The 14,815-nt window shown below is 39.5% G+C and overlaps 1 protein-coding gene across 4 annotated transcripts in view; it reads left to right on the top strand.

Moving 5' to 3' along the window:
• Window positions 1–3,125: 3,125 nt before the first annotated feature.
• PRUNE2 (prune homolog 2 with BCH domain) overlaps window positions 3,126–14,815 on the top strand; it is a 127,169-nt gene continuing 115,479 nt past the window's right edge. For all 4 annotated transcript variants that reach the window (XM_057365555.1, XM_057365553.1, XM_057365552.1 and 1 more), the window contains exon 1: window positions 3,126–3,241. In XM_057365555.1, the coding sequence (XP_057221538.1) occupies window positions 3,206–3,241 (36 nt within the window). In that variant the 5' untranslated portion in view covers window positions 3,126–3,205. The remainder of the gene's footprint in view (window positions 3,242–14,815) is intronic.

Genomic DNA, 14,815 nt, shown 5'->3' with positions numbered 1-14,815 from the left:
GACACAAAGGTCAGTATTCTTTGGTAGCACACAGTATGTATGAGGATATAAGGTTATACTAGGATAGTTTGTATACAGTGCAAATTACTTTTCCCTGGATGGCCACAATGAAAATGAGAAGAAGATCTTCTTTAGAAGAACCTGCACTGTGAGACATTGTTCATCATTACTAGASTTGCAGCGGTTTTTAGGACGCACTAAAAAGGCACAGCAAAGTAGTCATATTTTCACACATGTTTGAATAATGGCTGAAATTTAAAAAAGGAACTTTGCCATGCAAACAGAGAAACATTCATTCCAAACCAGACTCTCTCTTGGAAGTATGAGATTATTTGTATTTACCTTCTCAAAACTACAAAAGACATAAAAAGCAGAAATTTCAGCTCACAGCCTCTATCTCTTCAAAGTGATAAGAGGTATTGCAAATGTGCTTATGAACAAGTCAAAAACCAGCATTTCTCAACAGGTCTATTTTTTAATAATTTGATTCTATGGACGAGATATCAAGCAAATTCTTACTTGTGAACACATACATGATTCCCACTGAATTCTTAAGGAGGTACATTACACAATTCAAATGAAGAACACTCCTTAGGAAGAGCTCCTGGATGACTGAAATGGTTTTAGCTACTTTAGAAAGAAGGATAAAACATAATCTGGATCCTGATTCATCTCTAGTATAAGCTTCAGTAAAGTGGAAGCAAATTAGTAGCTACAAATGGGGYAGAAAAAAGGAGAATAAGGCTTAGGAATTTCTATTAAATATTAAAGAGATACAAAGATCAGTTCTCTGTCCAYGGTTTTGCACAATAGGATATGAATAATTAATTATTAAATATCTAACTCATACAATAATTATGGAGGCAAACAAGTTACTTAAAAAGCAGTTTCAAAAGCTATCTAACGCTAATGTTTTCAGGGAACTCAGGTGCASTCTGTTTTGTTTTCAATGCAGCTGSACTGAGGTGATCCCTGGAATTGCAACATGAGGATCACAAAGAATGGGTATGGTTCTTCTAGATACAGCCAAGGACCCTCTGATATTACAATGTAGAGGTACATTTACATGCACAGATGTATTCAGTGGATGTACAATGAAGTAATTAGTCAACACATTTTATTTACACTGTATGAGGGTAAGTGTGCTTATCGGTATGAGGCATAAAACCACAATTTTGCTGCATGTTTAGCTAATWCAGCTTTTTTATTCTTCAACTATTTGCTGTTCTAGGTTTTTTGTTGTTTTGGTTTTTGTTGTTTTTTTGGTTTTTTTTTAAATAAGTATGCCTCAAAAATGACCCTTCTAAGCATCGATTTCCCAAACTTCAGATTAGCTTATTTAGCAAGCAGGAGCCTTTAATTTTAACTTGTTTTGCAGACTTCACTGAAGTGGAATATGTACTTTACTCCCATTTTTTTTGTGCAGGGCATATTGTTTTCCTGTTTGGCAATACATTCCTAGTAGACCTCAATTCTTCATCTCAAATTACACAGCAATTGCTGTATTGCAATACTTCAATTTCAAGTTTCAAGTATGAGAGCATGTTGTGCGAAACCTGTAATCTTTCAGAAAACCTGCTTTTCTATAGAACAGCAACCAGAAAACCCCAATTCAGACAGAGTTCTGAAACACATTAATGTGCAAACACACAACTGCATTTCAGAAGTAGAAATATTCCAGTAAATGTAACTGTAGATTTTCCTGTAGAACACTGCCATTTAGAGTACTTTGCTTCATGTAATTTGCCTACTTAAGTATTTTAATGAACATCTACCTTTCAGTTTTAGATGGTTATGATACAGATTAGGGTTTATTTTCTCTGTTCTCCACAACAATTTCCAACTGCAACATATGACTAGGCAGAGACGATTGATTATGGCAGGAAACACAGTAATAGGATCTGCAAGATATCATGGAAGAATTAACAAATCAAATGAGAGTAAATTACAATCATAGGAAGAAGTTTGTTAACAAGGAAGCAAGAGCTTTTAGCTCTTACAGTAATATCTTCAATGAGCTGCAAAAGAAATAAACAAGGGAGAAAAATCCCAGATCTCATGGCACTGAATTTATCAGTGATTAGTCCCCACTAATTCCTCAGTGAGGCATAACTTGATTGGAATAATAAATGTGCACTATCCAGGTTAGCTATTTCTAGYGGGAAAACCCTCCACAGAGGTGAATACTAGCTGTGTGAGAGCACTGAAGATGTTGCAAACCCTACAGATAATTTCCTGGTCTGCTCTACACTCATGACCTCCCATTGACTTCTTTAGTCCTGGACTCCAGCTCTTTGGCTATTTCTCTATAAAGTCAACTCTAGCCTAGGAGGCTATATATTCAATAGCTGTTCAATTGAATATATATATATAATGTGACTGAAGGTAATATATGTAGAAAGGATCTTAGGTCTGAGGTACAGGGCAGGGTAATGAAGGCTTGACTCTAAAACTCCAAGTCAAAGCGCCACAGAATGGTTTGATTTGGAAGGGACTTTAAAGAAAACTAGTTCCAACCTGCTCAGTCATGAGCAGGGACACCTTCCACTAAACCAGGTTGCTCAGGGCCCCATCCAAAGTGGCCTTGAACCCCTCCAGTGATGGGACATCTGCAACTTCCCTGGGCAATCTGTGCCAGTGCCTCACCACCTTCAGAAGTTAAGAGTTTTTCCTAATATTCTAATCTTTCAATTTGAACCCACTGCTTGGTTCCCTCCGGACCTTTTGCCACCATGGCAAGGGGACCCCGAAGCGGTCACTGCCACGGTCCCCAATGTTCTCGAGCTTTCCACTGATGASTTACCAACGCTGAAATGGAAAACCGAGCCATCGCCACCCAAGRACCCGCAACAGCCGCCAACTGGCGCCTGTTGCTTTGAGCCCTGCGTCGGGCGGGTCTCGGCACGCCCTGTACTCCGGGCAGGAATTCTTGTGACAGGACACCCCGCTGGCTCCCGGGCCCAGCATCCCGCGTCCCGCCGCGGCGTGAGGGCTCCGCGGAGCTCCGCGCCGGCCCTTGCGGCACGGGCTGACGTCAGCGCCCGCGGCGGGCAGGGCGGGGCGGGGCGGGGCGGGAGCTCCGCAGCAGCGGGGCAGAGCCGTGAGGGGCACAGCCGGGAGGGGCACAGCCGTGAGGGGCACAGCCGTGCCGGGCAGTGCGGGGCCGAGCCGCGCTCCTGCCCCCTGCCCTGGCCCGGCCGGCGCCATGGAGGAGTTCCTGCAGCGCGCACAGTCCAGGCTGGTGAGTCACGGCGGGGACACCGGGCGCGGGACGTCGCCCCACTTGCCAGGGACTGCAGCCATCGGCCTCGCCCCCGCAGCCYCCGGTGCGGTGCCCGCGGGTGCTCTCCGAAACTTCTCGGAGCAGTACTGCGGTCCTCCCGGCCGGGGAGAGGATGGGGCTGGTGACCTTCGCCGCTGCTGTGGCTGGGGTGTGTTTTGGGGGTGCGTTTGCCTCTCACACCTTGCTGCTCTCTAGTTACTGCTGAATAACGCTCTGCTTTACGAGCCCACGAGCCCGTGTCTGACAGGCATTGTGGGGGGTGCCAACAAGTCGTTTTGGGATTATTTGCACGTTTCTTGAGACTTTTAAGATGCATCAAGTTGCACAGTTGAGGAGGGCGTGGAGGGGAGTGATAGATGAAGTCACCGAGAAACTATTATTTCTGTGGTCTAAATGACACTAGCCATAGAGCATAAATTTGGGTAAGCAAGACGTTAAATAACTGAGCAATGTGCAACGATTATCAAGGTTCAACATCATAATTGTGTCTCAGTTGTCATAGATAGTTAATAGGAATCGAGAGGTATATAGSTCCTGTTCTCAAACGACTTGTTGGTAGGGCTGTGCTGAAACTGCAGTGTATTTACCGTGACTGTTAATCTACCCCAGGTCAGTGTGTACTCTTTTCCTCCTTACGTGCCATGCAAAAGTAGGATGTTTTTAAGACTGGGATGGTCTTAGGCCAACTAATTTTCCATTTGGATTTTCTCTGCAAAACTCGATTCTTACTTTTCATGTGTAGCCTACATGCCCACTAGCTATCCCAGATCTAGGAAATGTGTTCAATTATAGAAATAGTGCTCGGTTTCTAAAGAAAAAAAATCCCACAACGGCTGGTTTTATCCTGTGTTTTTGGGTAATTGCTACTTGTAGGGCCTCCCCAGTTTCATAGACCTGTTAAGAATCTCTGGAGAGAGAGCAATCATAAACCCAGGATGCTCTTTCTCTGACAGAACATGGGTCTGTATCTGAAATGATTTGTAAAAGATACAAATGTTACACTATCTTTTCATGCATTGTTGGAAATTAGAGAATTAAGTGATTTGTTTAGAGGACTGACAGAAGAGAAAATTAATCCSTTGGTGGCTTGCTTAATATTTAACTGTGTTGGCAGATACTAAGAGTAAATAAACATGAAGTATGTCATTCTGATCACATGCCAACTAAGTTGTTTTACAATGTATTTTTAGGACCTTTGAAAGTATTTCCCTTGTATTTTCATATAAGCAGTCTGCACTTTGGTAGCCCACTTAAAAGATACTGCACAGTGCAGTTACAAATCCTTACCACATTTTTCATATTAGCATTTCTTGTATTGCCTAATTTGAGCTGGAGATAGTGATGGTTCTGACAAACTTTCTGCTTAAGTACATCATAGGTAGTCTTACTTAATAGACATTAATTATGCAGTGATAGTGCTTCCCATTAGTGAATGGTRAGCAGTAAAAACAACTTGTTTACCTCTAAAAGCAAGTATTGCACTAATCTTTCTGAACAGCTGTTGATGATCAGAAAGGAATTGTCTAGAAAACTAGAATCTGAAGAGGCCCATGGAGAAWGGATAATAGATAATATTACTTCTTTCATTTAGATGAAACTGGGAGCACAGCAACTGAACATATTACACGAACACAGCTCTTTTTATTCCTGTAATGTGGTTTTAAAAAGAAGTGCAGAATTCTCTTTGTACCTTCTAAATCATGGGAGGATAAGACATGTCTTGGAGGAGGCCTTCTTTACAGGAGGTTTTGTGGGGGGATAGTGCCTTTCTGACTGATGTTCCCTTGTTTGGTATTGTCAGCTGAGCGTGGCTGCGGAAGAAGCATCTGAGCACTGGTGTGTTCAGTTTAGAACAGCTCTATAAATCTTATTGGTTGACTTCAGTTTGCCAGTATTTTATAAAAAAATACTAAATATAGTAYTTATACTACAGTGGCCTGAAAAGTGTAAGCCAGAGAAATTCAAGATTTGCATTCTGCAACATGAAAGGCTGATGATGTGTTTCCCTTTCAGTTTGGTCAGGCCTTTTGCAGGACATCTTTTCTCAGCTGGTAGCCATAGGCTGAGTTGAGGCCAGACAAAGAGCACTCTGTTTTGACCCTGATGTAAGGTAAAGCTGTGCAGGGAAATGGGTGAATGACTAAGAATGAAGGAGCTGCTGTGTGTTTTGCCACTGCAGCCAAATCTGTGGAAGATGCTAAAAGGCCTGCAGTTGTGTGTGAGAGGCCTGGTGATGCCAACCTCACCGTGCTGGTGTTTCACATCACAGGTGTTCTTGTTAGGTGAAAAGGATTGCAGTGCGCTGACTACATGATTGTTACCCGGCATGAGTAAAGGAAAATTTTCTCTAGAAGAACAATTGCTCCAGACCATGCAGGGGAACCTATTACTGGAAGTGCTTCGTCATTCATTTGGGTCTGGATCCAGGCACAACATTAATCAAGGCTGTTTATCCACACGGAGCAATTTATAGCCTCGGAGTATGCTGCACAAAGGACATGCCTGTTTTTTGTTTTCYAAGGCTCTTTTATTGCGGACCTTCATTGATTGTTGGACAGGAAAGTTCTCTGTGTATTATCTATTAATAATAAAGTCTCCACTAGACTATTCTTTTTTAAAGAACAGTGCTTTTGTAGCTTGTCATCTAACTGTAAAACACCCTCTGTAATTTTCAGTATCAATCTTTAAAGCTRTTATGTATAATCTATGTAAAATCAAGGAGACAATAGTTTAGAAAGCAATATATGTCAGGATATAAGAAATGCTAGACTGACACTTTTTCACATTTTTTGTTCAGTTCTGCATATTTTTCTCCACTTTTGTATGTCTAGTAATGATGTGAGAGTAGATGAGAGCAAAAGCCCTTCTAAACCATTCTGTCATGTCTGGTGCGGGCTTATAAACAGTAGAATACACAGGCTGATCAGGTGCTGAAAGCTTAGATCAAAATGTATAGCTGAACTAACATGTTAGTCACAGCTAGAACCATCTTCCATACATCTGGCTTGGCACATCATACATCATGTGCTTGTTTTTTTTATGTTTTGGCTTCAACAAAATCCCTGAGGCAGTGGGTTTTACTGTGTTATCATGTGCTAGGTGTGAGGGGGACAGTATCCCTCTTTGGTGCTCTAMATTGCCTGACAATTTTAATGTTTGTTCTGTGATTCTTCTACTTGAGTGCTTATTTTTATTTCACTTTGTCTCTGGTCTTTCGTTGTGTATGATCATATTCTCCTTGTCTTCTTTCAGGCATTTCCAAGCTAAGGTTTTCTGTTGCCCCTTCACACATGAGCATTGCTCTGCTCATTCTTGTGCCTTTTCTCTGAAGATTTAACTTTTTGAAAGCTGTGGAACCCAGAACCACGTGTCAGGCGTCAATTATGACAGCAGTATCATGACTTCTCTTTTTTTCCCATTTTTTTAATGGTTCTTGGTATCCTACTTATTCTCTTTTACTATCAGAAGGCGTTTTTCTGATGTTTTCAGAGTATCATGTAGACTGACTGCATGGTGTTTTTTCTGCTTAGTAATACCCTTTTTACAGCTYGTCTGACAGTGCACAGCACCTCAGTACAGTTAAAAATGAAGATGGGTTGTTTTCTCACATTTTCGCTTATCTGCAYTTCTTGGCCCTCATTTCCATTTACTATTTTATTCTCTAGTCCCTCAGTGTCATGAGTCCTTTCTGAGGTTCTTATAGCCAGTTATAGATTTGACTCTCTTAAATAATCTGGTATTGTCTGCCTGTCCTACTGGAAGTAATWTTATTTATTATTTATGGATATGAGAAACAGCACATATCCCAGCACATAACCACTTGGAGAATCCTTCATTTTTCTTCATTGAAATACAGACCATTTTTCTTGTCCTTTCTTCCTTAACTTGTAAGTTTTCAATATGTCACAAAATGATTACATCCCCTTTTTCATTGGTGATTTTGTCTTTATTGGCCTGTAGGAAGCTTTTCAGTAATATTTTGGAAGAYGCAAATAGACCACATTGACTTGCTCATGCTATAAAGTTCTTATCAAGAACTTTTTTGTACATAAATGTCATACTTCACAAACATTGTCTTTTCCCCAGTATATTATGTTATTAGTGTCTCTGGATTAGACACTTTCATGTACGGACAAGCTACCTATTTGGAGAAGGGGGACTGATCAGTCAGTACATAACTTTGAATCATTTATTCAGGGAAAAAAAAATTAGGGTTTTGGTTGTATAACTTCAGAATGATTATCRGAGTAATTATCAAGATGTTAAAGTCAATTGAATAGAGAACTAAACATTCAGAAAATATTTCTTCAGTAATTCTCTGATGTGGAATACTGTGTACTGGAGAAGGTACTTAAATTCAGTATTGTTCAAGTAATCTCATGTGCTTCCGGGTGTTACATTAAATGATTGCGAGAAGTTAAATCAAGGGAATCTGTAAAGAAGCTGTCAGAATTTWAAAAAAAAGTTACAGAATTCCCTCTGGGAGATGCTGAGACTGGGGCTGCCAGGGAGTGCTTTTTCCCTGGCTTTAGGTCTGTGCCTAATGGGGAACCTAATGCTTTGTACGTTGGCTTCAGGGAGCTCAGAGAACAGAATGAGCCCCAGAAAAGGCTTAATGTGCTGATAATACTGAGATAAGCACACACTGCAGCAAACTGCTTCGAACTAGTAATTGAAAGATGGTCCTCTTCCTGCAGAGAATAGCAGATTAGCTGGGGAAATAATCTTCCTGAATGCTATGTCATCTTCAGCTGTTAACATCATTTGGGAAAAAAGACCTCCAAACGCTCTAAAAATTGAAGTTTCTTTAATCCCTTGCTGGTACTAGAAAAAAGACTGTAATGCTAGACCAGTGTTACACYGGCAGGGTAACACATTGGATAAACAGGGAATTATGACCCCAGAARGTGTGCTCATAGAAATATTGGACTGTGTGACTGGACATTTTCCTAATTGAGGGCCAGACCCTCGACCAGGGAGATGCCCTTGAGAATAGTAAAGAGGCTTTTAAGGCACTGTTTTGATAGATATGGAAAATGAATGTTGTACTTGTTTCTGAGGCAAAGAAGTTCAGAGAACAGTTAGTGATGATGGCATGACTTGCGTAGATTTATGTGACCACAGTTTAAAAACTAGCTGAGTCACTGACGTGTTTATTCATACTGCCTTTTTTCCCCTCTCTGGAGTTTTCTTATCAATGATAGGTAGTGGTTACTTTGAAAATAATATTTGATTTAGCTGGAATAAAGCTTTGGCTTTATGGGAAGTGAGACATATTACAGAAGTGAAGCAGAAGTTATTTTCCCAGAAACTGCTGAGCTTCTCCAAGCTGAGGAATAAAAAAGCTTTCAAGCATTAAGACAAGAAATCAAGTCTTACCCTCTCACGTATCTTCTTTGCATTCATCCAGCAGCACACGAGGGACTTGACTCCACTTAGCAAGGCACTTACACTGTGTAAGAATTAAAGAGTATGAGTAATGATATTGACTCCAGTTGGAAAACTCAGATGTAGAAGTTGTATATGCACCTAAAAAATGTTGCAGAATTGGAGTATTATAACTGATTAACCTTTTATTACTCAAATCTGTCAGAAGAAAACCATGCATGCAGCAACTAGAGAGTTGGTGTTTATTAGTAATATGGGAMAAAAAGTATAAACATTGCACCAACATAATTCTGAGATGAATTTTTAAACAAAGTATATTTATGAAGAGTTACAGTAATATCAGAGGGCTGGGTTTTGTCATCATTATACAGTTTCAAGTGGAATACTTCCTTYTCTTGTGGATACCACATAACCAAAAATATTTCTTACCTGGAAAAAGAATTCAGGGAAAAAACATAAAGTTACTGCAGCACTGAGACATGAGAGCAGTCTGGATCTATGAGGTTGCTAGAAACAATGCAAAGAAAGAAAACAAGCAATCCTTTATGTAGGTATAAATATGCAATTGCAAAACAGTCAGCAGAGACTTAATAAAGAGAATATTTCCAGAAAATTAGGTCTATTAATAAGGAAAGCAGTTTCCCAGAGAAGGGAGAGAAAGCCTCTGCATATAAGGAAATCAAAATAAAACCTGGATTGGATGACCATATGTAAAACTACTTTAAAAGGCAACCTATAGTTGTAAGGAAAATATATTGGGCAATTTAATAGACTTTTACAGTTCACTAAAGTCACACRTGACTACAAATATGTGGTAGAAATCGAGAATTAAATATGCTTTTCCCCCATGGATTTTCATGGTTTGGAATAATAGACATGTCATGTTTAAGCAATAATCTATGTAACTTGCTTTTCATCAGTTTCTGTTGCAGAGATAAGTGAAGTCCATCGTATTGATTATGATTAAGCCAAATTCTGTCCTGATTAACTTTTGGGGTGTTGAATCATTGCYTATGTAGTTGACATACTTTGTACTTCATTCCACACAGAAATAAATTCCAAAGGCATTTCAGTGAAGTGTAGTAGTGCATTTACTAGGGTATACATGCTATTATTTAAGTGTGGCCAGGATTTTGCTCTGCTAAATTATATACAAACACTTATTTTAAAAAATCTGTTCAATTCCTGTCTTAAGAGTCTGGGACATGGTCAATATGATTGTGTTTATGCTGGGAAGGTGTGGAATAAGTGTGGGGATTTAGTTTGGAAAGGGAGGACTGGAGCAGCATGGAGTTCCCGTTTGCTAGCCTGAAGTCCTGAGGGAGATCAGACTTAGGCCTTAAATGACTTAATAAAATTTCTGTTATATTCTTTTGCTCCAAAAAAGGGAGTCTGTTCCCAGCAACAGTTAGACAGGTCCTTAACAATGATGCTATATCACTTGTTCTAATGAGATACAAATAGATGTGGCGCTGTGAGGACAGAGGATGAACAGTGTAAAGATTAGGAAGATTTCAGAAAATAATGACGTCGGAGTACGTCAGATAGTTCTCCTTCCTTGTTTACCTAATCATATGACAGTAACTGAATAATGTGTAATAGATCTAATGGACCTAATGCACTGGCCCAKTTCCATCTTGCACAGTCACAATCTGCTTCTGTACATTTCCTYCTAGCTGTAATTCATTAGTCTTAAGCCTCCTTATGACAAGTTCTGTTTAGAGCACAGTGAGATTTTGCAGTGTACCTGAAATCATTTGCCTGTTTTGTACTAATKAGGAAATTTTGATCTTGCTGTATTTTGATAACAAAAATTGTGCTCATKTCTGTTTGTAATTGGCACAGTTTTAGTTTTGGTTTTGATTTTGTCCTTTGTGTGGAAGTGATGCTRTATACAGTCCCTGATGCTCACTAACCAGTTTTGGTGTGAGCCAACCTTTGCCTGCTTGACACCATCACGCTGTGGTGACCTTTTCCCTAATGGTTTATCTCACTGTGCTGTTGTGATGCACAGCAGAAGAATTGTCATTCCCAATAAAAACTTCCTTTCACTTGTACCCTAGTGATTAAAAAATCGTGATCAAAGAAGAGTTGGTAGGGGAAGAAAAAGCTCTTGAATTGTTTCTTCAGCTACTAGCACACTCTTATAAATTCTGGAAATAAATGGATACTTAGAACCTGGAGTGCTAGAGAGATAGGCATATTCCACTTAGTGAACCTTGTATGCTCTTCTGGAGTCAGTGGGATAAGTGGAAAGAGAAAAACTTACCTTTGATGAGAAGCAGAATTCCTCTGTTTGGAATATATTTGACTTTTTCTGAAGCAGTGATAAATGGTAAACTTTTAAACACTTGCAGGGACAGTCCTAAATATAGACAGTTGGCATATAATCAGATGACTGATTCAGCACCCTTTCTTTGACTTAGAAAAGGTTTTAACATTCGGTCAAAGTCATTTGCAGGCCTGGCTGTGTTACAGCTGAGTCAGATGGAGTGCAGTTTAACCTGCTGGAAAAGTAAACTACTATTATTTGACAATGCCTGTATGCAGTSCATACAAGTTTCATATATGTTTTCTTAGTTTTCTTACAGATAAATCTTGTTGAGACTTTATTCTTAGCAGTCACATTATTTAGAAGAATAAGTGTCTTTTAAGASTAGAGGAGTGTACAGTGTGTGTGAAACTAGTATAGACTCCAGTAATTTTCAACAGTTTCCAAGCACTGTAGTGTTCAGTATTTTGTGGTTCTTCATCAGTGCTTGTGATACTGTGSCTTATCTTTTCCTTCTGTGCCAAGGAATGAGGTACATACTTGTTTTTTTGTATATCTTATGTTTTAGGATGAATTAGCCTGTTGGGATGTGATTGTTTCTGAACTGCCACTTTCAGTTCTACCATACARCATGCTGTCTTTTGCTAAAAAAAGCAAACCCCAGTTCATCCTGTTTGCTTCTGCATTTTGCTGCACTGGAACATAAGCAAAGATGCTAAACAAGATGYGAAATGACATTTTACATCTTTCTAGCTCTACTTGTTTGCCTGTGTCCTCAGTTGTTAACTGAGTGCTTAATTACTTACCTTTTAAACAARTTAGAATTTGTTTAAGTCTTTGCATATTTCAGGTTTTCAGATCCCAAATCAGTGCTACTCTATGATGTTGTGGCAAAAACAGCCTAATTAGTTGTGCTGTTAAGAATTTAGCTGCTTTTCTTCCATACAGATACTGATTACTGATACTGAATTAACAAAAGTCTGTAGGAGCACATCTATTCTTTGTTTCCATAAWTCAGAAGTGGTTATATATTTCAAATCATTGTTTGAGCCAGAGTACAATATCAGAAGCTASAGCTGGATTATATGACAAGTTCTTTTCAAGCTGAAAACCCAGAGGATGATTAAATTCCAGGCATTGTAAGATGTAAGCATCTCTCAAATGCATGAAAATTTCTATTACAGGTTTATTACATTGTGAGAGGGCAGGACTCACTTTAAAGTACAGGTTTGGATTTTAAGTTTCCAAAGATTCTTTAGGAAGAGACTGTAATGCTGACAAAAGAAAAGAAGGCAAGACAGAGGAGAATGAGGGTGAGCTTCAAGCAGCAAGTGTAGTTGTCCAACCTGGCGTCTCAGCCTTACCAAGTTTTCACTTAGCCTACACTWTAAAATAACCACATTTGTCTAGTTTCCTTGTTTATATACTCACATTCTCTGTCACTTGCACACACAGATACAAATACAAACTCTAGGGAGTGTCTGCTTCTAGAAATTCTTGAGAAAGGCAAGAAGATTCCAGAGGTGATGGGAGTAGAATCTTACTGAATAAGGCTGGTCCAGATGGAATCTTTCATAGTCATTAGAAACTGACCTGTTAGATAAGTTTGCACCTCTAAAGAAAGAGGAGGCTAGGCTTTCTTTGTGCTCATATTCCATATTCCGAGCTTTTGCCTTTCTGACAAACACTGTAAAAGAAATTACTCATAATGTTCTATTTGCACTTGGATTTGAAGGAAAAATTTGAGGGCCTCGAGGGCAAGACTTCCAAGGAATATCTGAGGTCGCTTGGTTTGCCCAGCTTGAGGGAAGAGAAGTCTGAGGTGAGACCTCGAGGGGGTGATGGTGAGGGAGCTGCTGTTGTCTCCTTGTGAGCAGTGATAGATRTTGAGGAGATGGAATGAAGCTGTGTCAGAGGAAGTTCAGAGTGGGCATCAGAAAAGGTTCTTGGCTGAGAGAGAGGGTAGTCAGTGACTGGAACAGGCTTCTAAGGGATGTGTTCATGGCATCAAATCTTCTCAGAATTCAGGGAGAGTCTGGATGACACTCTTAATCAACTGGTTTGGAGCTGGGTGGTCATGGAAGAATCAGGCAGTARGTATTGATGGTCCCATGAATACCTTCCAACTTGAGATATTCAAGGACTCTATGATTCTCTGAAATATTAAGAGCTTTAAATTCTTCCTTTGAAACAAAAAGTAAAGTAAACTTTTTTTTCCAAGCTTTTCTACAAAATCTAAAATACATCTGTTTTCTTTGTGGTCATAGTTGGATATACTCTTGCATGTGTTTTCAAGCCTGGATATTAATACGTGTGTAATTAACAGAGCATCACAGATTCTTGAGAAAGCACTTCAAGTGAGCTGACTGGTCATTTTTAGCAGGAAGGACAGGAYAAGCTCTGTCCCCCAGTGATTGCAGCAGAATACACCACTGCAATGGGCAGAACAGGTGATTGGATGCCATTGAGACTGTACACAGTTATAGGTGAAAGACCATTTATCTTCACATTTATGAGAATTAACCCTCACAATAAACTRTTCACCTCTGACAGTCCAGAGAATCTGACAGGAGGCATGCTGCCTAATTCATATATACCTGTTTCCTTTTTTCGGAAGACTAACCCTCCACAGCATTTGTTTCGGGGACCCTCTACACATTCCCAAATGTTTAAAAAGTAACTAATTTTTTGATAGTTTGATAGTTTTGATAGTTTGGTGTGGATTAGTTTGGTATGTGATAGACAGAAGAGCATCTTGCGCGCACTGAGAATGAGAAGCCACTTCTATAAGAAAAATAAATGGAAGTCTGTAGGAACAGGTAACAGACAGGGTAAGGGAATTTTCTTGCACTTCTGCATCCTCACAGAAATATTTGTGTACTTGCAAGCTCCATTCTATCCCTGTGTGTTTACACTGGGTTCTATTTGAACAAAGGTATAGTGTGACACATTTAAGTTATGAATAGATTGCTGGAAATTGTARAACCTTATTTGACATGATTGCTGAGTAAGACAGGGTCCGGGTGAGGGACTGAGTATCATACACACCTACAAACCTGCCCCCCGCTGCCRCCACAAACCAAAAACAACCAACCAAAAAAACCTCCAACCAAAAGAAAAAATCTCCAGCAAAAATATCTCTGTACACCTTTCCCCCCACAAAAACCCCACAGTAATTAACAAATCAAAACCCCAAAAAAGACAAAAGTGAAAGTAATATTTACTGAATTCAGAAGCATCCTATTTATTTTCTGTTTCTTTCAAAAGTCTAAATAAACTTGCAAGCCTAACTTGAATCATGAAAACTGATTTTCTCTACACTTACATTCTTTGTCTGCAATTTTTTATTCTATTGTTAGAGAGTGTCTGAACTTTACATAATTGTAAATKATTTCATTTACATGATTGTAAATGAGGTAATTTGGTTAACATGAATCAACATACATGAARTTTAAAATAGCTCAAACCCTCTGAGCTTTAATAACTAGATCTTTTTCCTGGTTAGCTCTTACAAACACCTGCAAAAATTTGATAGTTGTAGTGAGAGGCCAGAGAGCAGTGTAAATCAAGGGAAAYAAATGTCAGTTGAAAATAGGATGTTTCCAGTCACAGAGAGATGGGTTTTCCCCTCCTTCTCATCTTTGGTGCTCGTAGCTTCCCCTGCTGAATGATTTGTGGGAGGAAATGTTTTATCTTTTATTACTGAAGAACGTCATGCTGAGGCATAGTCTTATTTCTGTTTTTGTCTGGTGGTCTGTCATCTAGTGCCTAATCCTTTTTCTCCTCTTCCTTTTTCTTTCTCCTCTTCCTTTTTCTTTCTCCTCTTCCTTTTTCTTTCTCCTCTTCCTTTTTCTTTCTCCTCTTCCTTTTTC

Source organism: Malurus melanocephalus, unplaced genomic scaffold (assembly GCF_030028575.1).
Source record: "Malurus melanocephalus ecotype Western Australia unplaced genomic scaffold, MMel_1.1 scaffold_54, whole genome shotgun sequence".
NCBI lineage: Eukaryota > Metazoa > Chordata > Aves > Passeriformes > Maluridae > Malurus > Malurus melanocephalus.
Note: the sequence above shows the minus strand (reverse complement) of the source record. Positions and strands in the feature narration are given on the sequence as shown.